The 27,924-nt window shown below is 48.4% G+C and overlaps 1 protein-coding gene across 2 annotated transcripts; it reads right to left on the bottom strand.

The window, feature by feature from the left end:
• Window positions 1–75: 75 nt before the first annotated feature.
• On the bottom strand, window positions 76–27,452 carry SLC25A25 (solute carrier family 25 member 25). 2 transcript variants are annotated; one of them, XM_082327322.1, is made up of 10 exons: window positions 27,150–27,452; window positions 7,176–7,302; window positions 7,000–7,087; window positions 6,102–6,213; window positions 5,204–5,362; window positions 4,284–4,436; window positions 4,060–4,167; window positions 3,643–3,810; window positions 3,072–3,222; window positions 76–2,632 (listed from the first exon to the last, which is right to left on the bottom strand). In XM_082327322.1, the coding sequence occupies exons 1-10, from the start codon at window positions 27,435–27,437 to the stop codon at window positions 2,448–2,450; spliced, it is 1,539 nt and encodes a 512-aa protein (XP_082183448.1). In that variant the 5' UTR covers window positions 27,438–27,452; the 3' UTR covers window positions 76–2,447. The 2 variants fall into 2 exon arrangements, with proteins under 2 accessions (XP_082183448.1, XP_082183447.1); XM_082327321.1 differs by lacking the exon at window positions 27,150–27,452 and adding an exon at window positions 9,894–10,252.
• Window positions 27,453–27,924: the final 472 nt, after the last annotated feature.

Here is a 27,924-nt window from a genome sequence, read left to right as displayed (position 1 = left end):
GAACCATCCCAGGCAGAGTCTGGCCACGAACAGCACCAATAAACCCCATCAAGAAAGAGCTGCAGACACGTGGTATCTCTTTGACAGACCTTTATTAGCAGACTGTTCCCTACATGAAGAATCCGAGTTAGATTTGCATTGTAACAATTTGTGGTTACAGCTACAAAGATGGTTGTCATTTTGCATTGATTTTTGCATTCTGATATTCGTATTCCCATTAGGCCACACTGGTAGGAAGGAGCCACTGCAGAATTTATGACAGGTCTCAAGAAGGGGGGGTGGAAAAAAATCATATCACTAATCCAGATTGGTTAGATTTCCACGTGGTTAACTACTGACAGCACCGGATAGTCAAGGCAGAGCCTCACCTGGAAGGCTCTCCATGAACCACCAAAACCTGTCAGCAAAAAAGCAGCTGCTGAGTGCTACCAAATCCTTTTCCAATTTCTCGCACACCGCTCCCCAGTGCCCCTTTGCGTGTGAAGAGCACTGGCTCAGCAGCAGGGGCTGCTGATTCAGCCTCAAAGCACAACCACAGCAGCTTGTGTCCAAGTGCAAGTTTCCTTCCATCTCTCTGGAAACTTGTATTTCCTTTAGTCCCTGAGATTTCTCCCCTCCCCCCCTCACCTAAAAATTCCCCAAGATCGCTCTCAATTAGCCGTTGTGACATCCAACATACACAGACCTTCTACTTCCCAACTTCAGCCATCCACCTGAAACCCTTTCGGCCACGCACGGAGGCAATCCTAAAATAAGGCGAGCCTCCCGGTGCCCCCTCTCCCCTCCTCCCACGGTACTGCGTCCTCACCCGCTCCCTTCTCTCCTACGGCTTCTTGCTACAGAATTTCTCTGGGCTGAGGTCCTCCAGCAACAACCCCAGGCATGGGAAAGGCAGCTCAAGCCCCAAAGGGAAGGTAGGCAAGCGACTCTAGCGTCCCTCCCCACGACTCAGCTGTGTGATGCAAGAGAACAAATAGGAAACTTTTTAAAACAGGAGAAATACAAGCACAGTAACAATATTTAAACAAGTCTATAAAAATAGTCTGACATAACTCTGTTCAAATAAATACAAAATAAATATGCTTTAAGCAGTAAAACAGTGGAATGCAACGCTGGTCCATTTTGCCCAAAATGAAAAGTTGGATGAGGATCTCCCAGGCCTCAGAAGCCAGATCCTATCAACTAAAGTAGCCCATAACGCAGTCAGAGAAATTTTAAAGCCATCTCTTTCCCTTAGCCTTACGAAAAGCACCCTTTGAAAGAAAAGCAAGCGTGTCTTCAGGACTGAAAGCTCACCCCTCCCAGTGACAACCAGCCCCTCTCCCTAACACCCCTTCCAACAGCAGACACACTCCTGGCTTGGGGACTCCATCCCGCTAATGCAAACCTGAACGTCAATCTACAAAGAGGTCTAAAGAGATAGATAGCAGCGTAGGCACAGGGTTTGGAAAAGGTCCGCCGGCTACCCTCGGCACCAGGCAGAATGGAATTCGGAGGTCCATGCAACGCTGCACAGGGGCTCTCGTGTCGTGCTGGGAGCACGACTGCACAGGAGCTGTGAAATATTGTCTTTTGTTCACTAAAGCCATGCATCAAGGTGCCAGTCCATCCAGGGCTCTCCTGCCTTCCCCTTTCCAAGCCCCTGCTGAGTATAAGACAAGCCAATCCTGGCATGCAAAGGATACAGGCATGCAGGCTCTAGTCTGCTGCTTCTGTTAGTAAGTGCATCTTGTTAGTGGATTTATGAGACACACTTAAACCTATAAAAAATAAATAATCCTAATTCTTCATCAGGCTGGCCTAAATAACCTTCAGCCCGACTGGATAAACTGCTGCCCACCAGCCCTCAAAACCAGTATAGTTCAAAGTTACATTTCATGTCGAGTCTTGGAAGCAGAACACGAACGTCTCCTACCCAAAGGAATATATGTAAACATAATAACAAGCCTGGTGTGGCAGCAGCTCCTACACAAGGTTTGTACAAATTTAAACAACAGGTAGGAGGTTTAACAACTGAATGGAAAAAGAAGCTCTCTGAATGGAAAAAGAAGCTCTTTCAGCAAGTCAGAAGGTGCTCATCTGCAGGCAGCTCTGTACACGCAATACGCTGAAAGCAGAGCTGTTACCCAAATCTTTGCTACTCTGCCATACTGCTGGGAACTGACCTCAGCAACTCACGCCTTAAGATTCTCCCAGGAGTTCGCCTCCTGGTCTCCCAAAAGGCCCAACAAAAAGGACCCACGTGATGGTTTCTGTGGAGCTCAGAGTAGCAAGATGGCAAAGGACACCAGATCCTCCCCTTCCCCTTACTGACTCACAAACTATCTGAGATTTCACAGCTTTGCTTAGTCAGCTTAGTGTCAACACATTCACAGAATGAGAGATGGCTATACGTCTTGGGATTGCACCCCAAGATTTCAGAGTTCAAAGTCCTCGGCATCTCCTGGTCACCGTGACTGCACGCCCAGAGTCATCTTCAAGTTTTCATAAACCACGTAGCTGATGCTGACAGCTGGGATCACCTTCATAAAGTTCGGCGCCAGACCCCGGTAAAGACCAAATGCTCCCTCTGTCTTCAGAATGTGTTTAAACAGTCCCCTCATCGTCACTTCGGGCGCACCCTCCACTGAAGCTGCAACAGGGAAAGCCACAATAAATAATGCAGCCTACGTGGTGAAAACACTTTAAGGTAACACCCGTCTCGCAGAGCAGTTCTGATTCACATGCTTCTTGTGGATGTCCACAGACCAAAGGTGCTTCACGGGGGATAGCACTTAACTTCTCAGCAAGCTCCGGCAGTGCTGCACATCGCTGCCATTTTCCCAAACTGCTCTGCAGACACCCTTAGCCCAAAACTCCTGATTTGAGCCAAACAGAACCTCTGTCCTGGAGGTGCTCGGCCCAGATGCTAAGGGCAGCACAAAGTCCACTGTCCTCTTGCAGCATGGCAAACAGCCTCCTGCTCAGCTGCACAAGCCAGTTAAGGCTGTTGTTGCAATGTTTACACTAGAGGACCTTTACCCTGCTCAGAGGCCGTCACAGGAGTTCCCACAGTTCCCAGAAGTTCTCACCTTGGGCCTGCATGCGTGTCCTCACAAGAGCCAGTGGGTAACTGGCAAGCTGTCCACAGGTACTGGAGATAGTGCCACAAGCCAGCAGAACAAAGACTCCGGGGTCAGCGCTGTTGACAGCATAGCGTTGCAACCAGGCATTTTTTAGTGTCTGGAAGGAAAAAGCCAGATGTTAGCAGTGAAGAGGCAATCAAAACAATATCACATTACATAAAAGATCTAGCGTAAGGGCCCAGAAAGCTATGCGCTAATTCAGCCAGAAGCACTAGGCTTCTCAAATCTTTCTGAGCTACTGCTACTCTAGTGCCTAGGGAAAATCCCTTCTTTAATTTTCTGCTGCAATTTTCTCATTTAAAAAAAAAGAAAGAAGGGACCACACATGATGTTGACTAGGAAAGGAGAATCATTGTATTGGATTATCTTTTAGGCGATTTTGGCTAAAAATCCATTTGTGCCCATAAGGCTGATCAGGAAAGCTTTGATAAATTAAACTCCTGTAGTAACTGACAGGTCTGACAGTGATACAGCTACACAAGCAGCACAGCCCTACAATATGTTAAAGGCTTCATACCTCATAGACTGCCAGGTCAATACCAGCATACGGAATGATTCCCAGCATGTTGGGGATGTAGCCTTTGTAGAAGGCAGCCATTCCTTCCTTCGAAAGGATGTTTTTGGCACAATCCCACATGCCTGAATATTGTCCCGTCTTCCTTAGAGCCATCCGCGTTTTCAGGACCTGGAAGACAAGAGTAAATACCATGAAGGCCTACAGGAGAATCAATAGGAGAAAAATGTATAGACGATGTCATTCTTAAGAGCGTGATGGTCAGGACTATGGCAAGTGTCGTGCCAGCAGTATTACCCGATATCATCTCTGAGAACTCATTCATTAAGCTACAATAGCGCTGGTGTTCTACCCACATTTTCCCACCTCAGCACCTTGCCATGACCCCTCGGGGGCTGGGCTATCAGCCACCTGCCTCACCTCCATCGGGTAGATGCTGCTCTGGGCAATGGCCCCAGCCAGAGACCCAGCTAACAGCCGCTCGTGAATCCTCAGCATTTCTTGGTCAGTACCGATGAACCGCTTGATCTGTAGAAGCCAAGAGACAGACGTTGAGGATCACTGACTTATCTTAGCCATCTTTTTCTTTCAGCCTGTCCTGCTGCGAACCCTTTTGCAGCCAGACTTTGTGCCCTTTTACTCACCTGCTCATAGGCCATGAACTTAATGGCAGATTCCGGTGCAATCTTCAACACATTGATGCCATTCCCTCGCCACAGTGACCTTGGTCCACCCTCTCGGATCATTTGAGTAAAACCGCCAACAATGCACATGTTGTTACTGCGGGAGGCATGAACCTAGGAGAGAGAGCGCAAGCTTGGATTAGTTCCAGTCCTGATTACGACAGTGCTACGTTTTTCCGTAATCCAGGGATAAAAGGGCGCTTTTTTATTTACCCAGAGATTTGCCAAGGCTTTAATCCCTTCCAGATAACTTCTACAACAGGAAAGCAAGCTTCTTTTCTTTTTTGCGAAGTCTAGTGTTAACTAATGAATCTAATCAATATCTCCCTCTGGAATGGGAGGAGAGGTTAAATAGGTAACTCCCATACCTAGTGTAGCATCAGCTACCCAGCGTAAACTTCTCAGCTGGCTCAAGAGCAGGTACGGTGACAAAGCAGGCTAAAATCAAGTTTTTCTAACTCCTTTCTAACACTGATAATACTTATACTGAGTACGAGCTCTGCCAGGTGACCACCACAACCACCTCAACTCTCATGGCCTCAAGGTCTCTCATGGGAACACAGGACTTGAACGTGTTTCACCCAAACGCAAGTTTTCCAGTGCTCTAAACCACAAAGCTCTCTAACTACTGACAGTTTTCACAAGTCTACCTCCCAAAAGATTCTCTATATTTTTTATAGTCAATGAAGAATAACTTTTTAACATGACTTTATCATTCAAATAATCCAAAAAGCTTTCAAGAATAGCAATATAAGAGCAATGAGATTAATCCTGGCCAGGGTGCTGTACCGTGTTGATGAACATTATCACCTGCTAGGCATCCAAGAATATTACGGGAATCTACCTGGGTATTCAAACAAACTGGAACTGCTCCATCATACCTGCATGAGCACTTTCAAGCGGTCCAAGGGAGCTGTACAGGTTCTGGAGACGGCACCTGCACCTCCACCTGCAACCAGATGTCTCCACCACATCCCTGTCTGCCTCTCTTCCACTGTGAACTCATCAGGGACGGTCAAATTCTCTCCTACATCAAAGATCTGCAAAAGTTTAAGGTGTTGAAAAATGTTTCATCAGCTAGTGATCTTGCCAAAGTTTTATTGCTCTTTATCAGTGCTAAGTGTTGAAGTACTGGATATGCTTATTCCAAGTTGGGAGCTTATCTATAGCCATTAACTGCTGTCTGGCCACAGGAACTGCCACTGCTACAGCACGTCACAAGGGGAACCTTCACATTTAGAGATTTCTGTCCAAGGAGCTAGCAACTGCTACACATTTGCCTGCATTGAAATACTGTGGATCGTAGCAAGGAACAAAATGACCAACTGCAGGCAGCTGCATGGCAAAAAAGCTGGACCTCTCTGGAACCTTCTAAGCTTGCAGCCAGTTTAATCTCGTTATATGCTATTTACACACACTGAAATATCTCCAGGAGGGACGGCTGCCTGTCAAATCAGTTTCTAGTCTTAACAGGTCCTGAACCAGCACGGGCTGGCCACTGGTATGAGCTCTTAGAGGTGCAAGCCAAGCGAACACCCTCATCTTCTTGCAGAACGTGCAGTTGTTATCACCTGTGCCAGAGGCTTCAGAAACTGTGCCAGTGATGGGTGGCACGATAACAGGACAGGACAGGAAGCAATTGGGCTTCTAGGGCTACAAGGCAGCTATTGAACCATGAAGAGGAAGATAGGGGCTGCCGATAGCAGCTCCTGGGGGCCAGGACTCTGCCTGAGAAGCTGGGGAAAGACCAAGACCTATTGCAGAGAAACCATTTCTTACCGTGGAGTGCTTCCAGTAGAGGATGATTTCAGGAATGTTCTCCACTGGGTGCAGCAGGTGATAGTCTCGCCACTCATTCCAATCAATTGTCATTGTCCCATTTTTATCCATGCTAAAAAGATTTATCATTAGATGAGTACAGACTCCCACTGGGTGACAAATTCCTCTTCCCCTTCCCTTTGATTATTCAGGCCTACACCAAAAAAAGCTTTGCAAAGCAACTACCAAAACACTTCTAAAGAGACACAACACAAAGCTAGCAGATCTTCTGTTCACCAAACACTGCAGAGAAGTAGAAGTAGGCTCCCTTTTTCCTCCCCTCTCTCTCCCCTTTAACTGACCCACAGGAGTAGTTGCACCCCCTCCTACTGAACTTAGGGACATAACTGACACTGAAGGGAAAATAATACTTACTAGGTGACAGGACCCCAGAAGTGTCCCGTCCTTATTCTGACACACAGGCAAACAGACAGAGGGAAGGTAGCAGAGGAAAGAAAGAGGAAAAAAACAGCACAAATAAGTGGTTGTTAACATGTTAGTGCCACATGCATAAAGCACTCAGCATTTCCGAAGAGCAACTGCACAGTCCCTCTCCAAAGCAGCAAGCTCAGGGCAGCAGCACAATCAGACAGGGATGCAAATCAGCTCAGGTGCAAGCACTTCCCCACAACAGGTCAGTAAGATAAGAGATTCTGACAGTAACTCTCCATAATGCATTACAACCTCGTAAGTGTCAAGTCATAGAAAAAAAAATAAAATTAAGAGTAACGGGCAAAAAGGGAGGAGCTGAAGTCTCCGGAAAGTGTGTACAGGGTAGAAAGAGGAGATGGTTTCCATGTCCCTACACTTCCTTCTAACCCCCTCAACAGTAAAACAGAAGAACCAGCTGAATCCTCACCTCTTCAGTATTTTCTCAGCCTGCTGTTCAGAGATCTTGACTCCCAGGTCCCGAAGAGACTGTACAATCTCCTGGGCATCAATACGGCCTGCAAAGATAAACCGGTGAGCTCAAGTATACATATTACAAGCTAACACATGCAGTAGCCTATTCATGAGCATGAGAAAGGTGTTTACCATCATTCTTCTTATCCAAACTCTTGAAGACCAGTCTCAGCTTCTTTTCGTGATCTTGGAGATAGTGAACAAATTCCTCAAAATCCAGCTGTCCATCCAGGTCCTTGTCTCCAGCCTTCACAATTTTCTGTTCAGAAAACAATCAAAAACTGTCAGTTCCTTCGTTCATTCAGACAGATCTACCCCTTTCTAACGTATTTAAAGATCATTTCCTACATGACTTTGACTTTTCCTCCAGAAAGTACCCGACAGAATTATGATAATTCCTCAAAGAAATGTGAGCAAAGCAGTAGCGTAGAAGAGTCACCTGATTCCAGGCAACTGTCTCCCAAAGTTAGCTACGCAGATGAAATGCCTCATGTTTTTATCAGGGATACTCTGCTAGTATCATGTGTCTAATCTCAGTCCTGTATCTTGACTAACACCTTACACAGCCCGTGTAGAGGTTCCTGAACTATATATGAGGCAAGAGATTTGCACAAAAAGTGAATCACAAAACTTCAGGTAATAAAAAAACCTGAACAGAAGAAGGAATTTCCTGCCTACTACGATTCTTAGAGAAGTAAGCTCCCTCTGGCAATAACTAACTCCAACCAGAAAAAGCCTGTCCAGCTCTAGTGGACACAGCCAAAGATAAAAACCCCTATGAACTGGTTTAGGCACCCTGGAGCTATGTGCTTTAATTATACAAGTTTCCATGAGATGCATATAGAACAAGAAAAGGTTCTTAGTAGGACGAAGCTAAAATCAAGATCAGACTCTGTGCCAGACATCTAGGACAAGGTTAATGACTAATTAACTCACTCCAGCATGGGGCAATAGCAGATGGACTGTCCTATCTAAGGGCACGTGGCTACTTGCTGACAAGAGAGGTGATCTCTGGACTGCAAGCATGTGGCTCAGGGAGTTCCCAGTCCCCTTCTTGTTCAGTCACTTGCCTTTGACAGCCTCTAAGTCTTTTTCAAGATGAATCAGTGAGCAACGCTAAATGAGGTGTGATTCAGTCTAATGCATCACCTAAATTTGTGTTTTAATTCTTGTAACATTTAGATGAACAGCAGGTGGGTTGTTAAGGAAGCTCTGAGCCGAGATCAAACACTAGGCTAACCCTCTGTTCGCCAATATTTTGTTCAATATTTAGGCTTCAAAGGTAATAGGCAAACCTAAGCTTACTGTGATACTTCCTCAGCCTATGAGCACCAGTCCCCTTCATAAGCCTTAAGTCTTTGTTTCAATGCCATTTTAAATGACTTCGATACTAAATACTTCACTATTAAAACTCTCTCTCGCCCCCTCAAGTCCTGTCACTTTAGCCCTAATGCTATGAGGATTATTCATAATCGTTTTATGAATCTTAAATAAGAAAGTGCTGTCCCAGCTGCCCTGACATTTGAGGTGTGCCCAGTATTCTTAACCCGCAATTTATCATATGACTGTTATAAAGTTCAGATATGACCCCACGTTCAACTTGTAGGCTAAAGATAGACCAACACCCCTCGCGTGTCAGCAGATTGGCCTTGAACAGCTGAATCAGGGCTTCCCTCTGACTGGCAACCCCCAGCCAGTTGACAGGCACCAATAATTCAGAGGCACTGTAAGAGAGATGTGACTGTGCAACTGCTCCTCTTCTCTCAGCACACCCCTGACAACCGCAGGGATGTGCAGTGAGTGATCGGAGACCGCAGGTAACAAAAGCTGCCTTGCTGTGCTAGCCTTCTTCCTCCACGGTCACAAAGCAAAAAAGTGCCGCAAGCCTGTCGAACAGTAACCTGCAACCCACGTGTGAAGGGCGAGGAAGCCAAGCTCCCAGCATCTTCTCCAGAGATACGAACAAATATCTGCCTGCAGCTCTTCGCCTTTAACTGCAGCTCTTCACCTTTAACTGCAAATATGAAATATCCGTAGAGAGAACTGCTCATTAACAGCTATATCGGCTGCAGACGTTTCTATGGCCACCTGCTTAACCCACAGCCCCTGCAGCACGCTTTGGGACCCCACACGTCTTAAAGCCTGTTACATCCCCCGTTTGTGTGTCTGCACAAAGGTATAAAAAGCCTACCCAGCTTTGCTGTTCAATAATCAGCCGTCTGGGCTCTTAACAGCCCGGTCATGAAAATCACACCAGCAGCAGCAAGCTAAAAGCAAGGGCTGCGACACAGAGTCGGACGGAGCGCTCTGCGGATGCCGTGCATCTCCCTCCTGCAGCCAAGGGAACCGCTCTTGCACAACCTCCCCCGGCTCAGCCCGCCCAGCGCCGCTCTCACAGCGCAAATCTGCTCACCCTCACCGGGGCGAGACCTGCATCGGCTTGAGCCGTCGACATTAGGTGACACCTCCCGCCAGAAGGGGGGCAGGCGGAAGGGTGTAAGAAGGAAAAGGAAGAGGATGTGAAACGGCGTATTTGAGCCGACCAGTTAAAGCAGAAGAATCCATAGTTTGGAAAAATCCCTTTTTCTATTTAACTTGCATCTAATCAACTGGTTTAAACAGTCTTAGAGGCACCGCGATCGCATCAGATTCAAGCCAAAAGAATTAAAAAGAAAAAAGTCGACTCCACGCTGCTCCGGCAATCCCTGCCAAGGGGCAAGAGAGACGTGGCCACGCTGCACCCAGCTATTACGACGGAGCCGTCATGAACCCCCTCCGAGCAGCCGCTCGGGCTGCTGGAGACCACCCCTCCATAGCTCGCTCCCTCCCGCTCCTCCCTCGGGGCCATACCTGCTTCCACTGGCAGTAGGTGGAGAACTCCCGGGAGGGAATCAACAGGCTGAGTCGGAAGATAGATTTGAGTTCAGCCGGCAGCCCCTTCGATTCAAAGTATTCAAACTCCGTCTGCGACTCCCCGAACACTGGCACGTACAGACAGAGGCAGAGCATCTTTCTGAGCCGGAGACTCAGCTGCCCTGCTCAGACTGACCGGGAAGGGAAGTAAAACTGAATGATTCCCCTGCCCTGAGCTAATTTCAGTGCGTAGTGGAAAGGAAATGCCAGCAAATCTCATGACACACGCCTATGAGCGCACCGGCTTCAGGGGGATTGGCTGTACAAGCCCTGCCCTTCTGCTTAAAAGGGAAGCCGTGGCTGTACAGTCCCACCCAGCTGCCAGACACCAGATCCGGAGGAGGCATGTGAGCTGCCTCCCATTGCTCAACACCAGCCTCCCATTAAGACCTTACATCATGCACACCGCAAGTTAACTCTTACCGGGCGTCTCATTTAACCCAAGAGGCTCTGGCCAACATCCAAGACGCTCACTTGCTGTTCCTTACATCCGATCGGTCCTTTCTGCTCCTGTGCTCACCACTCCAGGGATTTACACACGCAGCACAGTAGGGACCAGGCTTGATCATAACCTCTCCCACCACACAACACAGGAGGACTCTCCCTGTCTTCCTCGTCCCAAAATTCTTCCTCTAAAACACAGTAAGAGCAAGATGCCACCCACTTACTGCTGTCATACACGTTTGGGATATCCAGCTTAAACAAAAGTCTCGAAATTCCACTTTTATAAGGTTATTTTGCTATGCCAGGGTTGATTGGCTTTGGTTGGAAGTCCTCCCACGAACACTTGTGCCAGCTAGGAGCCGGCAACCCCTGCACACCACGAGCTCCTCTGCAGCACTCAGGAGCTGCTAACATAGGCAGCAATAAAGCCTCTGGAGGTGGTTTGCCATCGTGCTGGATACCCAGAAAACCACCAAAGTCAAGGGCAGGCTTCAAAACAGACCCAGCTGCTTGAAAGCCTCCTAGCTAAGCATCCACACAGCAATTACAACAGCTCCCTAGCCTTTCCTCCTCTCCCAACTACAATTAAACATTGCAGTTGGATACGGGCTATAATGAGAAGTGGCCCGGGCAGAACAACATTTTCCAGTTTCTCCCATTTACAGTTTAACCACTTTGTAAGCGAGTTCCTGAGCTTTCATCAGGAGCAAGCCAGGCTGAAGAGGGAGTGTGGCACAGGCATCATTTAATGCAGATATAATTACAGGCTTCTGAGCATTCAGTGGAGCTTGATGTATGGGATAACACCTAGCACTACAGCAAGAGTACCAAAGAAGTGCAGCAGGTAACAACACTGCTCAGTACAGAATTACTAATTGCTAACATGAATTTTAAAATAAAGTTATAGCCTTGATATTTGTCAAAGAGAAGCTATTATACAGGGAAGATGCAAAAACCCATAGCCAATAACCAAAACACTATAATCCTGCCTGCACATGAAGTAACACAGCATGTTTGCTAAACTGGCTTACGCCAGTCCAGCTAACAGCTTTCCCCACCACTGCAGACACAGCAACATTTTCTTGTGTTTGCTCTGTTTAAACAGACTGCCTGGCCAGTGCAAAGTCCAATAATCGCTCCCCTCCTCAGATCCTAATGCACAAGGGGCCTTTACGTCTTTACCATGGTATTTTGTTCTTTAGTTTTAAAGAAAAGCCAAGGTCTGTAATAAGCTGTTTGTGGAGCTGCATGTCAATCACACGAATTGGGAATATTTAATCTGGGGCTTTATTTCAAGGATTTTTTTTTTTTTTTTTTTTTTTTTTTTTTTTTTTTTAAGCTTAATAGGTCACGACTCGCAGCAATTCGGTACCCTTGAGAATCGTGACCTACAACGGTTCCCTACGCCCTCCCGTGTCACCTCACCCACCATGGCACTACTGCCACGTTACCTAACCAGGCTTAACCTACTCCCTGCTGACGTCTCTCCGCATGAACCAGGATCTTCTCAGGGACTCCAGATCCTCTTAAAGATCAGCTACAGCAGCTCACTACATGCACACCAACAGCACACCCCAGCCTTCCCACTGAGCTGGGTCTCACTTCAAGCAGCCCCCTAATGCCACACACCACCGGCCAAAAGCAAGCGCCTTCAGCAGCCTGACCGAGGCCAGCAGCTCCCCCCTGCCCACCCCAGGCAGTAAGCGAACAAATGTAACTCAGATTGGCCCCACCAAGCCTTAAGATCCTCCGTAGTCCTTCCCACGAGTTGCCAAGCATCACTATTATAGCTGCTTGGCAGCTCAGTTGCTATGCCAACATGATGCAGATTTTCCTAATAAACTCTGTCTGGAGTTGGCAGCTAGAGACAAAAGGCAAAATCTGCACATTTTAGGAAAAAAAGCCCTACTACATACGTCAGAGGAAAGAAGAAAGGTAATGAGGTTAAGAAAGCTGATTTTAAGCAGGGTATTAATTACAGGACAGCAAGCTAAGAAGGAGAGACAGATTACGAATGAAGTTTATACCAGCAATTCTGGTTATAATGACAAAGGGAACTTAAACAGGCATTAACAAGTATTTAGATTTCACCTAAAAGAATCCTAGTAAACCTGGAACTACTCAAAAGCAAGACAGCTCTCCAAAGCTGCAGGGATCGGTGCTGCTTGACCACAACTATACGGGGTCACTGCCCAAGTCAGCGGACGCAGCCGGTCCCGCTCCCCCGGCTGCGGTGTGCGTGGGCTGCACCGCTGCAGGCGGCGGCACACCCACCCCAGGGCTTCAGCCGCGACCTACGGACAGCACATCCCTCATTAGCGCCGTCTGTTCCTGGGCAAGCCAAGGACGGGGCACAGAGCTCAAATGAAGTCAGTCCTTTCAAGTCACTCCTCCCTGATCTCTCTTCCATCCACCAATTCTGCCAGTGAAGCCAGAGCTGGACCTACGCATTTTTGGGCAACATGAAGCCAGCCTAGCTAACACCCTCCTCTGCTAAAGGGAGCGCTAGTTGGGTCCGTCTTCCTTCTATAGAAGTCTCGCTTTTCTTGCCATCAAGGAAGCTGCAAACTCATTGTCCATTTTATTTATAGGATTTGTTTTTTTATTTAAATGCTGCACGAGTTACCAGTTTCAACACCCTGCCATTTCAACGCTAACCTTTCCAAGTCATTTGTACTCTTCTAGGCATCTGCTTCATCACTGGTTTACTACATCAGCTCCAGAAGGTACCTCCCAAAGGATGGGAGGATGCAGCCATACAAGGAGCAGGAAAGTATGCTGTTTAATTTTGAATTTACTTTGCTAAAAAAAAAGTCTCTAAAAATATCAAGTGCCAGTGAGCGTCACAGTCACATAACTAACATCCTCCTTCACAGGCAAAACAGCTTTCTGGGCGAGTACACCATGGGCCAGAGAGAGAACCGCTATTGCTCGAAGCTTTCACTAGGTTCCACTGACTTGCTATTTTTTTAATTTCTAGAAACTAGTTTATAATTAATTGTACAGTACAGAAAGTCCTCACAAAGCACAAAGAGTGTAAAGTATATGAAGGAGAGGAGTTAATCATTTAAGAGACCCCAGCAGAGTAAAGAGCTGCAGCCAGCCGAGACTGTGCAAGGGGAAGGATCGAGATCGGGGAAGGCAGACAACACTACATGGTATTTGACATAAAGGTAACCAGGAAAGGTGACCTGTTCCACTGACAACACACAGATCCAAAGTTACAAGTCCAGATGGTGACATCAGGGGCAGATCAGACCTCTCTCCTGTGTACACACAGCCAGGGGCCAACGCATCACATTTGCAATCAGTATTTTCTCTCACATTTGCAGAAACAGCCTCATGTCGAAATCATTACCTTCAAGCAAGGATCTGAGCAGAAACACGCCAATTGCAACATGAAGACTGAAGAGCCAGAGCTAGGAAGCACCTCAGGTCAAATTTATCAATACATGCAAATTCCTTACAGTAACCAAAGTTATCGGGCATGATATTTTGTCTGTTTTTAGCAGATATGTAGTTGCAGGCTTTTTTACAAAAAAGTGGCATACCAGTCAAGAGACTTCTCCCAAGGTCACAGACATTCAGTGGCAGAGAACAAAAGCTGGTGTTTAAAGAAAATGTGGGGGACACACAAATAATACTGTTTGCTCGCAGTGGTTTATAATCTATCCCTAAGGCTGTATGAGACTTTTTGCAACACTTCTCCTTCAGACGGGTAATTAGAACACAGATATCTGATCAAGCACAAACAAGTCACTGGAGCTTAACAAGTTACTGTCCATCAGCTGAGCCACGACGGCTGGATGCAGTATTAGCCGGCCTGAATTGCAAGGTAAAACATATCTGCATAATCCTCAACAGAAGAGCTTTACGCTGCGTTTTACTTTACAATCAGGGCAGGCTAAAATTACAGTCACAACCTCCTGGCAGATGGGCCGTTACTTCCTAAGCTGCAATAACTCCATTTTACCACATCCTTATCCTCTAGGTATTTCTCCATTAGCCAGTTTTAGGGTTCCTATGCAGCAAAACTTCCCAGGGTCACACAGGAAAGAGGAGATTGGCATCAGCTTTCAGAGAAAGCTTCATTTGCAGGTGTGAACAGATGGGCTCTCCCCGACTGAGGGACCATTGTTCCCCAGGAAGACACCAGAGATTTTCAGCCCTACGCTTTCAAGGTTTTCATCACATCCTCCTTCAGTTCTGAGCCTCTGTCCTTCTCCAGCCTCTGTGCACAAGAGTCCTCCTCTTCTCAAAACGCGCACGCTCCTCTTGTTGAAGGGGATGCACAGCGCTAACTGCGAACGACGGGGATGAAGGCAAAAGTCCCTGCAGATTTTTCAGTCTGATTCAAGCAGGGAGTGGCTTCCCCAGAACGCGAAATGCCACCCTGCCTGTTTCCATTCAAAACGGCAGCAGAAAGGATATTCATCCCCTCTACAACCTGAACCTGCTCGTCCCCCATTTTAGAGAGAAAGCTTACAGCAACAACCATGCCCGATTCCCTGTCAAATAAGCTGGATCCTGCAAGTCACGCACTCCTACCGCTGCTGCAGCCCTTTGGTATTATCCCAAGCTCCCGCCACTCGCAGGGGTTATGCCCGACTCCTTCTCCCCTAATCCCAGGTCGCACCCTTGGTCTTAAACCACACGTAGTCAGAGCTGACTGCACCATCCTTAGGAGAGATGGACAGCATTCCCTCCCCATCAAAAATAAACCAGAATTGCAGTCAGCCAGCACCGTGCTAGGAGCCCAGGCGCTAAACTAAGCAGCTTTTGTTCGCCTCCCCCCAGACAAAGCCTCACCATTTATTCTCCGCCAATTGTGCGCACCCACCACCTCCCCGCTCTCCCACCCCCCGGGAAGTTCCCGTCCTCACGCAGGTTTTAGTCTCTCCCTTATGCCACCCGCTCCCCGGGGACAGCCTTTCCTCTCTTCCAGGCTGTGCCATTCAAATCATACAGCCAGTTACTCATTTGCTCAAAACATGCTAGCTTTTCCAGAGGCTTGCCAAATTACCAGAGACCGACTCCGGAACATTTTAGGATCTATTTGATCTTTTGCCGGTCTCCAGTGCAGGGGTGGGACTCGCCACTAACCCGCATTATCATTCCCTGCCCTCTCAGTCATGCTTCTTACAAGTTGCCCAGGAACCTTCGAGACCCCCGCATTCCCCCTTGCCCCTAAACAGCATTTTTCCCCCCTTTGAACATCATGCCTGAAAGGTCAGATCACCTCCTCTCTTCACAGTCATTCCCCTGGTCCCCCCGCATTTCCCTTCTAGCAAGCACACGCATTGGACCCTGCTCCCTTTTCCTGTGCCTCTCCCCCCTCCCCAAATACACACACACCCCCCCCGCTACTCGCACGCTCCACCTGCAACACCCCTGCTCCCGGCAGACCGCACACTCCGCTGTCATGTGCGCCAACCCCTCCTCAGGCCCCTGGATATCCCGTTACCTTTGGAAAATGCTCTGCGGGTCCAACCACCAGTAGGATAGTTGGTCTCCTTTCAGTGGGATCAGTCCCTCTGTCCTGTGGCTTCCCCAACATCTTTGGCCCTTTCTCCCCGGGGCCTGGAAGTGGGGTGGTGTTTCTGGCCTCATCCTCTTTTTCATCTGCAGGACCTTGGCATATGGCCCTGGGAAGGAAGCTAGACAGAAAACGCCAAAGGGTCTGCAGCATTGCTGCTCCAGCGAGCGTCCCAGGCAGGGAAACCCTGCGCGCTCGGGAGCTGCCCGCTGCCAAGGATGATGTGACTGCACTACCAAGCACCCCCAAGACGGGAATCGGTACGGCAGCCAGCGGGAGGTTCAACCCAGCGACTCCACGGGCTCAGATTCTTTACAGACCGCTCCTGCGGACGCTTCCTGCCTGCCTTTTGAAATTGCTGCTACTGCAGTCGTGCCTGGCCTGACAAGCAGCTCATTGTACCAGAGCCTCAGAAATCTGATGGCAACAGACAAAGCACAAGACCCCTGGCACAGAGAAGCCGAGACGCTGAGCTTTGGAGACTGCTTGGACAGAGAAGCCAAGATGCTGCGCCTAAGAGGAAAGCTAAAAATGAACCTCTCCGAGAGAAGCTTCTCAGAGCTGCCAATTAACCCGCGCGTCCCAGCTCATCCTAACGGCACATCAGACGAGCAGCGAGGCTGAACACCCAGGCTGCGTCCCCACTGCAGCAGTGCCCAGCCAATCCTCGCTCCCAACACTGCGGTGCTCCGGAGCAAGGCAGCGCGCGCAGCCGGGCGGGAGCGCGCCCTCGGCGCGGGAGGCATCCCGCAGAGGAGCGCGCCTGCCAGCTCCGTGGGCAGGTACGGGCAGGGAGGGCAGCAGGGCAGCCGTCCTGAGCGCAGAAGCCACGGCCCCGAGGCAATTCACCAGCGCAGGATTGTCCGAGGCGTGTACGTACCCGCTTCTGGGGCTCGGCAGCTTCGGCTGCAGCTCTTTGTTAGAGCAGCAGATGGTTCTCCGGAGAGAAGCTGGCTTTTCCCAGCCATGGCTGAATTAACCTCTAACTGCACTCTCTCTCCCTGGTCTATTATAGTCTCATCCGTCATTACAATAGCTCTTTGGTGCTGCATTGTGCTTCTGCCATTTGGCTTTCAGCGCAACACAGCGACACGCTTGCACAGCATTTATGGCTATTCATCTATGCAAGATCTAATACGCGGTGGTTAAACTATTGCCGATCAGTCAAACAGGCCGAGTTCTGCTGAAGGAGCCTTTAACCATACAGCCAAGGGTAGGATTAGCCAGCGCAGGGCTACAAGTATATACCAATATATAAGCACAGAACACATGACATTCCCCGAATTTCTACCAGAAACGGCATGTTTCCCGTCTGCCGCCACAGCAGCAATTGCTGATAGCCCCGGCTGCAAGGCTGGAGCTATCGGCCTCCCGACCGGGGCACCACCAGAGAAGTCAGCCCACCTCGGTGGAACCGAGCAGCCCACATCTGGTGGGGACAACAGCAGGCTGGGGACAGTAAGGGCTCATTTTCCATTTTAAAGGACCAACAATTTACTTTGTAGTCCTAGATTCTTGCCTGCCTTTTGCATCTACTGACAGAGGGCACTGCATGCCTCGCTTTCCTAAGTATTCACTTTTCCATAAGAGAACGGTTTAGGTTTTTTAACACGCAGGATAAGTAAGTACAGACCACAGCTTCCATCACCCGAGGCTCCCTACCCACAGCAGCACAGCAAGGTCCACGGTCAGCAGGGGACCTCCGTTTTCAGCTTGTAACTTTTGAGAGTGGCGGACTGTAGGGAACTTTTGTTTTACAGATATTAGATAGGAAAATACAATCCAAATTCTGGAAGGACTGCAAGCTTTCAGGAGCCAATCTGCAAATAAATTTTAGAGGTAGAACACGAAACATCACACTTTTGGGAACTTGCTAATGTTGAATTCCTCTAACCAACCTGAGTAATGGAAAAAGTGAGAGACAAGCACATAGAAGGCATCACATTAAAGAATTCTTCTGCAACTGCTCTTCAGAGTTACTTAATAAGAAAAAAATGCTGTTTAATCCTAAGGTCTGCATACAGTTTGCAACAAAGTTTTTACCTTAAAACGACACAGACAAAAAAACCACCCACAAAACAGAAAAAAATACAAAATTCAGGGGCAGTAACACTGGGGTGAAGGTGCAGGGAAAGCCCTGTCCCTCTCTCAGGAATGGCACGGTCCGGTTCTAGTCGGGATGTAGTCAGAAGCCCAGGCACAGGCAGAAGAGAGTGAGGAATTTTTGTCATGCCTCGATTACCTTGAGCTGTTGCCAGTCATCACAACTGCAAGCACAGAAGTTAAACTATTTTCTAAAACGCAATGATTCAGATCCTTTAAGATGACATTTGAAAGTTTCTAACGCTGTCAAGCCAGAGGAGGAGCAAAGCAGGTTTTCTGAACTAGGCACGGTTCTTCAAAATCAGCTTCTGTTAGCTTAAGGCTGTGGTTTCACAAGAAGCAGCAAACCAATCTGAAGCTTACTGCCGCTAAGAAGTTGTCTCACACATCCGCGTCAGCTCTGTACTTACCTTGCTCCCGTGCTCCTCCGACAGCCTCATTAACCCAGCCAAAAATTACAGAGCTTTCTGCTGGGCTAACCAGTTGAGGCCACTCATGGATGGGGTCCAAAAAAGCCTGACTGCCTGTGGAAAGGGCATTAGAGCTGCCCGCGGCAGCGGAGGCAGGCTGGCTCCGCTGCTCGCAGAGCTACAGGCCACGATACAGAAGGCAAAGCACCCGCGTGGGACTTTGCATTCGTCCTCAGTGGTCACATAACGCTGGGCTGCTACACGCAAGGACCCGTTAAACCAGCTGATGTCACTTGACGCTATTTCTTACAGCTTCTCTGCATAGTATTAGCTTTAGTGGTGTGTGCATGGCAGGGACCCCATCTTCCTTTGTTCACGCAGAGATTGCATAGCAAAAGAATAATTTGTGCAAGAAATTACATGCCTGGGGTGCAATTAAAGCAGAAACTTAGCAATGCTTCCTTGGCCTTTGTCCTCACTAAAGGAAGCCTCAGAGGTATTCTGCCACCACACTAATGCACACAGCTCCTTCAGAACAGGCAGACTTTTCTAATCATATTTAGGGGGGAGAAAAAAAAAAAAAGCATTTCTTTTACCAAGTGGGGAATTTTATTAGGTCAGAATAATAAACCTAGTAATGGCAAGATGATTATAGCTAGAGGCAAGACAACTGCTCTCCTACAGGGAATCTCAGGGAAGTATTATCCTATCACCACCACCACGAAGCCAATCATTCACACATAAGAAAAGATGCAATAAACACCGTGAGTCCAGCCTGAACGGTGACACAAAGGAACAGATGAGGAACAAAAATCCCCTTTTTCTAGAAATCATGAACGAACACCTAGACTGCATGGCAACAGTTTTCCCAACCTAGGCTTCATTAGGAAAGAGTCAGCCCTCCAATTCCAGCTGTTCCCATGAACCAAGCCCAGGATTTTCAGGGCAGAAAAGCGCCAGAACTGCTCTGAAAGCCGGCTCTCGGCCAGCACACCAGTCCCTGGGGACAGAAGGCGCCTGTGGCAGCTGGCCTCAGAGCCCTACGCCACCAACATGGCTAGTCATTAGATAGCCCGAGGAGAAGCCGACAATAAAGTCGTGTAATCTATCCAAACAGAGACAAAGGAGAAGGGAAAGAGCAAGAGAGTGACGTGTCTTGCTTAATTAAAACAGTATTTTCCTCAGTACTGCAAGCTGTCAGAGGGAGGTTCTGTTTCAAGCCACAAACCCAAGGTATCTTGTAAATCCTCTTCAGCCACATCATGCAGGCCACATCTTAGTACCTGCTCAGTTTGAAACTCCAGCTTTCAAACAGGCACTTGCCCTTTCCAGCTTGGTAGTACCAGGCAAAAATTCAGACTCAGACTATTTGCTTTAAGATGGCTTCTAGAAGATGTTTGAGTAAATGCACAGCATTTTCCAGCAAGAATGTGAGCCTCGTCACCAGACAACTAGCTAACATGTAAAAAATGTGGGAGGGAGGGTGAAAAGAAAGGGAGCAGAGGGAAGGGAGCCGTGCTCGGAGCAATGACCCTTCTCCTCTGGCGCAGGAAGAGCTGCCACTGCGGTCGACGTCTCCAGTTCCTTAGGTGACCCCGCAGGAATCGGCAGTGACTCATCTCCTTTGGGAGCTCTCCTGGAAGCGCCCCGAGGAGCGCTGCCTACGCTGTGCCACCCAGAGACAGCAGCCAGCCCACCCCAGCTGGGATGGGCCGCCATGACTCTTTTAATCACCTCTTATCTTCAAACACAACTTCTGAAAGACAAAACTTTAAAAAAAAAAAAACAGTAAGTACTTCCCACTTTTTAGAAAACCGACATTGACCCTGCGCAGTGCTTCTTGCACCACGCCATAAAATCTAAACATCTTGGCCACTGCTGTTTAAATAATTAAACTGTCTAGTGACATTCAACTACGTTAATATATTAAGGTGACACAGCATAGTTCAGTGAACACTGCAAGGAAACCCAGGTCGTTATAGGAACCCTGGCACAAGTGATTAGCTATTCTAGTTGATATATTAAGGCAAGCGGGGGCCAGTGCCAAACACAGAGATACAGAGAGTGCTGGCCAGGGACGGGGAATACACAGCTACTGCCCAGAACAGCAAGTTCCACCGAGGTCGTATTTTATCACATGAAGAACCAGTGATTGACCAAGAGAAAGGGCATCCTTAGTACTCAGAAATTAGAAAGTCAGCTTCTCGCTGCACTAGAAAGTTAACCAGGAAAATAGCTAGTGAGAAATGACGGCCCTCCGGCAGCCCGGGCCCAGGCTTGCTCTCACACAGCCCCTCTTCTCCTTAGGCTCAAGGATGTAGATTGACATAGCAAACAGCTTTGCCTTTCCAAGCAGCTCATGATCTAAAAATTTCAACAATTTCTCTTACGGCAGAATAATTCTCCACTGTAAGCCACTTTAACTGCCAGAAACTCCCCTGCAGCTCGCTGCACGTAACTTAGAAAAACTCAGACGTCTCTGTTGCCTCTCTACATTGACGCTAGTTATCACAGCTACGCCTCTCCACTCGAGACAAAGTCTGGGGCATCATTAAAGCGCGCTCATGTCCCACATTCAGAGGGACAAATATAGCGATAGGACATGAACAAGAACAAAGACTCATTTACCATTTGCTACAAGTAGGTCTGAAAGAAAAAAATCCCTCCCCTTCTCCTCCTCCCAACACCGTATCATGTTATAATATATGCAACGGAGAGCACGGAACTGCAGCATCACCATTTTGCAGGGCTCTCAAACAGGAGACCAAGTCCTTATTATGGCTTTGATGTAGTTTTATTAACACTTGTCACCCATCTAAGGGTTCTGCTCAATATTGAGCCAGATTTGTCACTGGTTTTGTTTCTTTAAAAAAAAAAAAATTAAAAGAAACAGTAAGTATACTGAAGCCCTGGGGTTTTTTTACCTGCCCTTGTCTCAGCAGTCTGACTAATAATCCAATGTGGATAAGGAGACATTTTCCACTACTTACCAAGGCATCTAGCCCTGGTCACTAAGTAACGCCCCACAGAAGACGTGTTGAAAGACCAAAACCCCGCTGCATATTCTGCACAGGCACAATCAGTTGCTTTGGATCAGTTTTGTTGTTCCTTTTCACTCGGGCTCTGGGGATCCTACAGACGTTCACTTCACTACAGAGCTCGGAATAGGCACCATCCTGCGGGAAACATAACACTGCAAGGCCACATCAGTGACATGCCGGATGCCTTTCTGCAAGAGAGACTCTCGCACAACGTCGACATTTAAAATTGATATGCTCAAGTCAAAGTTGCACCTCCGTCTGACAAAGGTCAGCCAGTATCCTTCCTTCATTATTGCTCTGCAAACAGGACAAGGGTCTCAGCTAAATAAACCTGAGAACCACCAGGCTTCTCCAATTTGCTGCAAGGTAGGACAAAAAACAATCCTGGAATAACGTCCCAAGATTGCATCTCTCAGGAGTTATATACCTGGTCCTGTACGTACACGAACATAAAGCAACACTTATCCACAATTGTTTGTTTATACACAAGGCAAACTTATGCAAGAGCGAGTTTCTCTTGTATGTATTTGCATCCAAAACCTCTCTTCCAATCTAGCCCTACCAGGAGTGGACACGCACCGCCAGTTTAATACATTAATCACGCTAAGGCACGTCTGATGACCAGAGACCGAGTAAAGACTTTCACCATTGCTGGGCGAGATTCCCTGGTCTCCAGCATCCCTCTCCTCCTGCCCTGCCGTAAGACCACTGGCTCCCGGCAGAGCGAGGAGCGCAGGCAGCCAGCGTGCCAGCAGCCTCCCCCGACGGTCACTGTCGCAGCGCACCCTCCAGTCCAGCAAAGCCCTCGCGTTAGGAGGCTGCTGGCCAAGTCTATTAATAACCGACGCTGCGCTGAGAAGTTTGCTTGTGCCAAAGCCAATCCCTGGATTTCTTCTCAAAGGCTGTGCAGTGGCTGTCGAGAACTCCTTTGATTGATTACAAAGAGCTCATTTGCATCTTTAGCATGCCTAAATCAGAGAAGGTAACAGAATACAGAATTCACACCAACTCATCCACTTACCGCAGATTTAAAGGCTTTATCTACAATTAAATCATTGACCTACAGTTCTGCTCTTGCACCAGGCTTCCCAAGTGCATGAGAACACGGCCTTCATCAAACCACACATTTCATAATTTACAAAGAGCAAATATGATCTTTTTTGCTTGCTATTTTAATGCGCATTATACATAAACGTGATTTAACATGTTATTGAAAGCAGTTTCACCTTGTGTTAAACTGGTTCAGGGTATCCACATTTGTCCTTCGGGATTAGTCAGGAGATGGCTGGTTGAGAAGCTGTTGGGAAATACCTTTCCGCAGAAGGAAGAGTACTAACTGGAATTTCAAACCGTAACACTGCTTCATTTGTTTGATACGACCTTGCGTTGCTCAACCCTTCATGATGAACTACAAAAGGCCTGGCTAAAAGCTCCGCAACTGCCCCAGCAGGATTCAAGACACACAAGCCATAAAGATGTTGTATCTAAATGTACATAGGTTTGGAGAGATAATTCAGTCTAGATTACAGAACAGTATTAGAATTTTGCTCTTTTTATCATAAACAGACTTCTGAAAAGCCATAAAAACCTCAGGTCCTCCTCTTCCAGATGACTGTGAATGGAAAGCAGGTGAAAGCATCACACAGAAAAGATTCCCTGCCTCCTCTGCCCCTTATGGTTGCTGAGAATTTTAGTACATTATGCATAATATAATACAGAGTATTCAAAAGTCCTGGAGAGTAAAATAGTTACAGAAATAAAGAGTCTGAAAGGAAGAATTAAATGATGTCATGACAGAAGATAAAGTATTGATCAGAAATAAGATTAAACTTCTTTATGATTGCAACTGCTACAATAGGAGGAGTTTCTCAATCCATCCATGGAGTCGCTTGCGAAAGAGCTAACTGATCAGCTATCCCAGAACAGCATGGATACAGCACTCTCTGACAGCTGGAAGAGTCCGAGACACATACTTAAAAAGCAAAGGCATTCAGAGGAGAGGCCTGAAGCAAACAGAACGCCGCAGAGTCCGGCTGCAGCAGTGCAGTTATGCTTCTTCGGTACACGTGAAAAGTGAACAACAGAACTCGTGTGGGAGCGTGGACAGCCAGAACTTGGAGATCAAAGAGGAGACAGCAGGCAAAGAAAGAGGTGGTGAAAGCAAACGTGAAGATTTCAGCAGAATGGGAGCTGGTGTAGTTTCATATGGGGAAGCCGATACCGAGGCAGCAACAGGCAGTCACATATATGAACTCGGGAGAAGAAAGCATCACAAGGCCAAGGAGGACATCATCCTTACAGCAGAGGCAACTGGACAGTTGTAACTGAAAAGAGACAAGGGTTATGTTTGCTCTGTCTCTTAAAGCTGAGAGAATTAGTCCACCAGAAGACGCTCAGCACCACCACAGAAGAGGTAGCTGCAGACAAAGTTCATCACTTCAGTCTGTCTCTAGGCAGCTGGGATGAATTCCACCAGTTCAAACTGTCTGGAACTTCAGCAGCAGAGAAGAGGTTTTAGAATAGCACTCCAGCCCTGCAGTTAATCGGGATCAGTAGGAAAACAGTTATATTAGCAAATACACACAAATGCTACCATTATACATCCTTTCAACAATACGACATCTCCAGATACAAAGTAGAAAACATAGTTCCAATTCAACTACCCGTATTTTCATTAAGTGCGTATTTCCAGTTCCATAAGTCTATATAAATATTTTCACGAGGGAAGTCAGAAAGTAGCAGTAACAGGAGATTGACTATTCCAGAGGTAGATGTAATTTAGCAGTAAAAGACTATCCCTTTGCACAGTAGAACAAGAAAGCCTTTAAAAAAATTCTTCACATGGTTATCACTTTACTGCTCAAGCAAAGTGAAGCATGTGAATTGCTTCATGCTAACCAGTGCAAACAAGCATTTCTTTAGAAGGCTCGATTTGGCACGCTGTATTTGTCAAATGGTTTAAAGATAACAGTGTGGGTTAAAAAAAAAAAATGCATCGTTTACATAAGCAAATTCCATCTCAAAGGACATCTAAGTACAACCCCTTCTCTCCCCCACCACAGAACGCCACCTCTGAAACAGAAGGCAGCAATTTTCCAAGAATGCTACAAAGGGTTTTATCTCAGTAAGAACTCTCAAGCATTGAGGGACCCAAAATATCGCTCATTTTCTTTTCAAGTTGCAGCCCAAAACTATTATTGTTACCACAAGGACTTTTAGCCTACTGACGCAAAGAAATTAGCGACTCATAGCTAAGATTGGCGATAACCTCACATTACGAGTCTAATATTTTCTCCATCTGTCTCCCAAACGTTAAAGGTAACTCCCGTATCAAATGTACTGTTGCATGGAAGGAAAAATAAAACGCACCAGAGCCACCAAGTAATTAACTAATCACAAGCAATCCATGTGATTTATGCCTAAATCAGTCTCCAAACACCATGTCCAATATATCAAGAAGTTTTTCATCTTGACGCTTAAGCACTTTTCTTGAACGCGACTTCACATTAGTTATCCCAAGCGTCAAGGTGCCATTCTTAGCTAAGGATGGGGCAGAAAAAAGAAGGACTTATTAATAGAACTGCCTGGGAAACAGGAAGTTTATTTGATTTTCCTAAAAATTACACAATGCAGAAGCCTTCTAGCCAGCTCTCAGAGGACTGTTCCCACATGTTTAACTGGAACTTCAGAGTTTTGAACTCTGCATCCTTGCTCTTAACGGACACTTTTTATACTGCTGAAGGGGATGCTTTGCCATACTAACAATGCTTTACAAACTCTATTCATCTAACCAGCCGCTTCCTGCGTGGTGGTGGAGAAGGCAGAGGAAGCAAAGGGCTGAGGAACAATACTGACAGACGGGGGCTTCAGCAGAAAGACCGGATTGTTAAGCAGCATCCAGACAGCGCTTCCCTCCGACAGAGCAGTTCCAGTCCCTGCAGAACAGTTCCTCTCGGCCGCTCCCGCAGCGTGGCACGCAAAGAAACTCTCTGTCGGGAAGTAAAAACGCATTTGGTTTTATGGTGCACCCTCCTAGCCTGGAGAACGTCAGGCTGGATTGAATAACATGCCTGGGAAGAAGGGGGCATGCAAACTGAGACAGGCGTGCAGGCGTAAGCACAGAACATTCCGGTGGATGAGAGGCTTTTGCCAGAGGTAAAGGATTCGGCACCCAGGGGTGGCAGCAGGTCAGCATTTCACAGGCCATGCACAGGTGATTTATATGGTATAATCAGATTTCATTACCAAAACGCACACGGCAGAAAATCACCATGGCACTAATGTTATTTTTAGAAACAGCACAACTAAACCACTCACAAGATCCTCACACTGCCAAAGAATTCTCATGCTTTACAGCAGGAAGGAAGATGCCAACCAAAAAGAAATGTTAGAAGTTAAGATGCTGGAGACTCAAAGTTAGAAAGGAACTAGCAACTCTGGAAAGGACAGACACATGCAATTAAAGCACCCAAACAAATTGGGGCACTGCTCCCAGAGCGGGGAGAGAATAAGATCTGTCACTTGAATTAGATGCCTTTTCAGTGACTCAGAAGTTATCGTTAAACTCTTCTTCCTTCCTGCAGGATTGAGGCGCTCCGAGATGGTACGCCCTGACTGCGCCCAGGTGTTTATCTCCTATCCTCCCAACATACTCAGCTTTTTTATGGCCCTGCATATAAAACACAAGAGACTCCGCAGGGACAAACTGTGCACCGAGGGCAAGCCCATTACTCCCATTCATACAGACGCACGGTACACTAATTACAGTGAAACAGAGCAACGTCATGGTGAACCTTGAAGCCTCAAATCCTCAGGGTACGACATCACACAAAGAGCTGTGACCACAAAAGGGCACAGCTCCCAATACTGAAGCAGAAAGTCAGTGCGCTGCACGTTTTGTATACTCCATGCGCAAACTGTACAAATACAGCAGCCTTCCTACATTGTAAGATATTTCAAACTCCTTAAAGCAGACCAGTGAGTTTGGCATGTATAAGCCATCTTGGGCAAGAAACTTGAGTAGCAACGTGGTGCCAGAGTAATGTGAGGAAACGCAATGACGCAAGGAAAACTGCACGACAACCTGACTGCACCTATCCCTTCCCAAGAATCTTTTGCAAATTTAAGTAAGCATACGAGCTTCCAAGCCCTCGGACCTGGAGAAAGAGGATTTTCTTATGGTTCCTCCTGTCTAAGCAATAAGTTTTCCATCTTAGATTTCCGCAATTAATGCCGTACGGGCCTACAGGTAGTAAGCAAGCTGATTCCTCCGGGTTTAGCGGTCAAGTCAGCAGGGCTGCTTTGACGGGAGAGCACAGAAACGCCCAGCCGAGCAGGGCAGCGTCGTCTCCCGCCCCGCACACGCCGGGGCCCTCCCGGCTGCGCAGGAGGAGGGCAGCTGGATGCGGGTGCGGGCATGCAACAAGCAGGCGCCTGCTGCCACCGCTCACCTGGCGGGGCCGCTCCCCCGGCGAGGCCCCAGGACGGCGGGCCCGGGCGAGCTCCGCGGCACGGAGCCGGGCGCCGGGGCCAGGCTGGCGCTGCGGCGCGGACGCGGGACGAGGAGGGCGGCCAGCCGCCCCCGCATCGCCCAGGAACGGGGGTCCGGAGCCCGGCCCGGCCCGGCCCAGCCCCGCCGCCCCCCCCACCCCCGGCTCACCAGAAGGTCCAGCTCGGTGCGGTGCAGCCCCAGGCGGCCCAGGCCCACGGCCAGGTCGTGGATGCAGAGCGCGCCGTCGCGGTTCACGTCCAGCTTCTGGAAGAGAGCGCGGAGGCGCCGGTCCTGCTCGGAGGCCTCGCACAGAGACCGCCCGCAGGGGCCCGCGCTCCCGCCGCCGCTGCCCTCCACCCCCGTGCCGGGCGCCGCGCCGGCGGCCCGCGGGGAGCCGCAGGGGCAGAGGACGCCGCTGACCACCGGAGAGGCGAGGGAGCGCCGCGCTCCCGGCATCGCCCGCGCCCGCCGCTCTCCCACACGCACCGACGCCGGCAAATGGCGACGCTTCCGCCGCCAGGCACCGCCGGGGAGCGCTTCCGCCTTCGCGCCACGCGCCGACGCCGCCACGTGACGCTGCGCGCCGACCAATGGCAGCGGCCCGCGCGCCGGCGTCGGCCAACACGCCCCCGCCTACGCCCCCGCCTTCCACGCGCTCCCGCGAGCTGGGCGGGCGCTGACGTCCGAGGGACGCCTTCCCCTTAACCAATCGGAAGGAAACACCGCCGGGGGCGGTACAAGCTCCTGAGCCAAACTGCCATTGGCTAAGCCCCTGGGAGGAGGCGGGGATAATGCGACACCATGTCCAATCAGATCCGGAACCGGGAGTCAGTTTGAGCTTGACGGACGCGGCACGTATCCGGTAGCTTCCAAAGCAGGCGGTGCTCTGTGTTGATGGACGGGAGAAATACCCAATGGAATTAGAGCGGGGAAATTCATGGGC

This window comes from Platalea leucorodia (genome assembly GCF_965183815.1).
Source record: "Platalea leucorodia genome assembly, chromosome: 15".
Lineage (NCBI taxonomy): Eukaryota > Metazoa > Chordata > Aves > Pelecaniformes > Threskiornithidae > Platalea > Platalea leucorodia.
The sequence above is the reverse complement of the archived record's forward strand: the minus strand, read 5'-3'. Positions and strand labels throughout refer to the sequence as shown.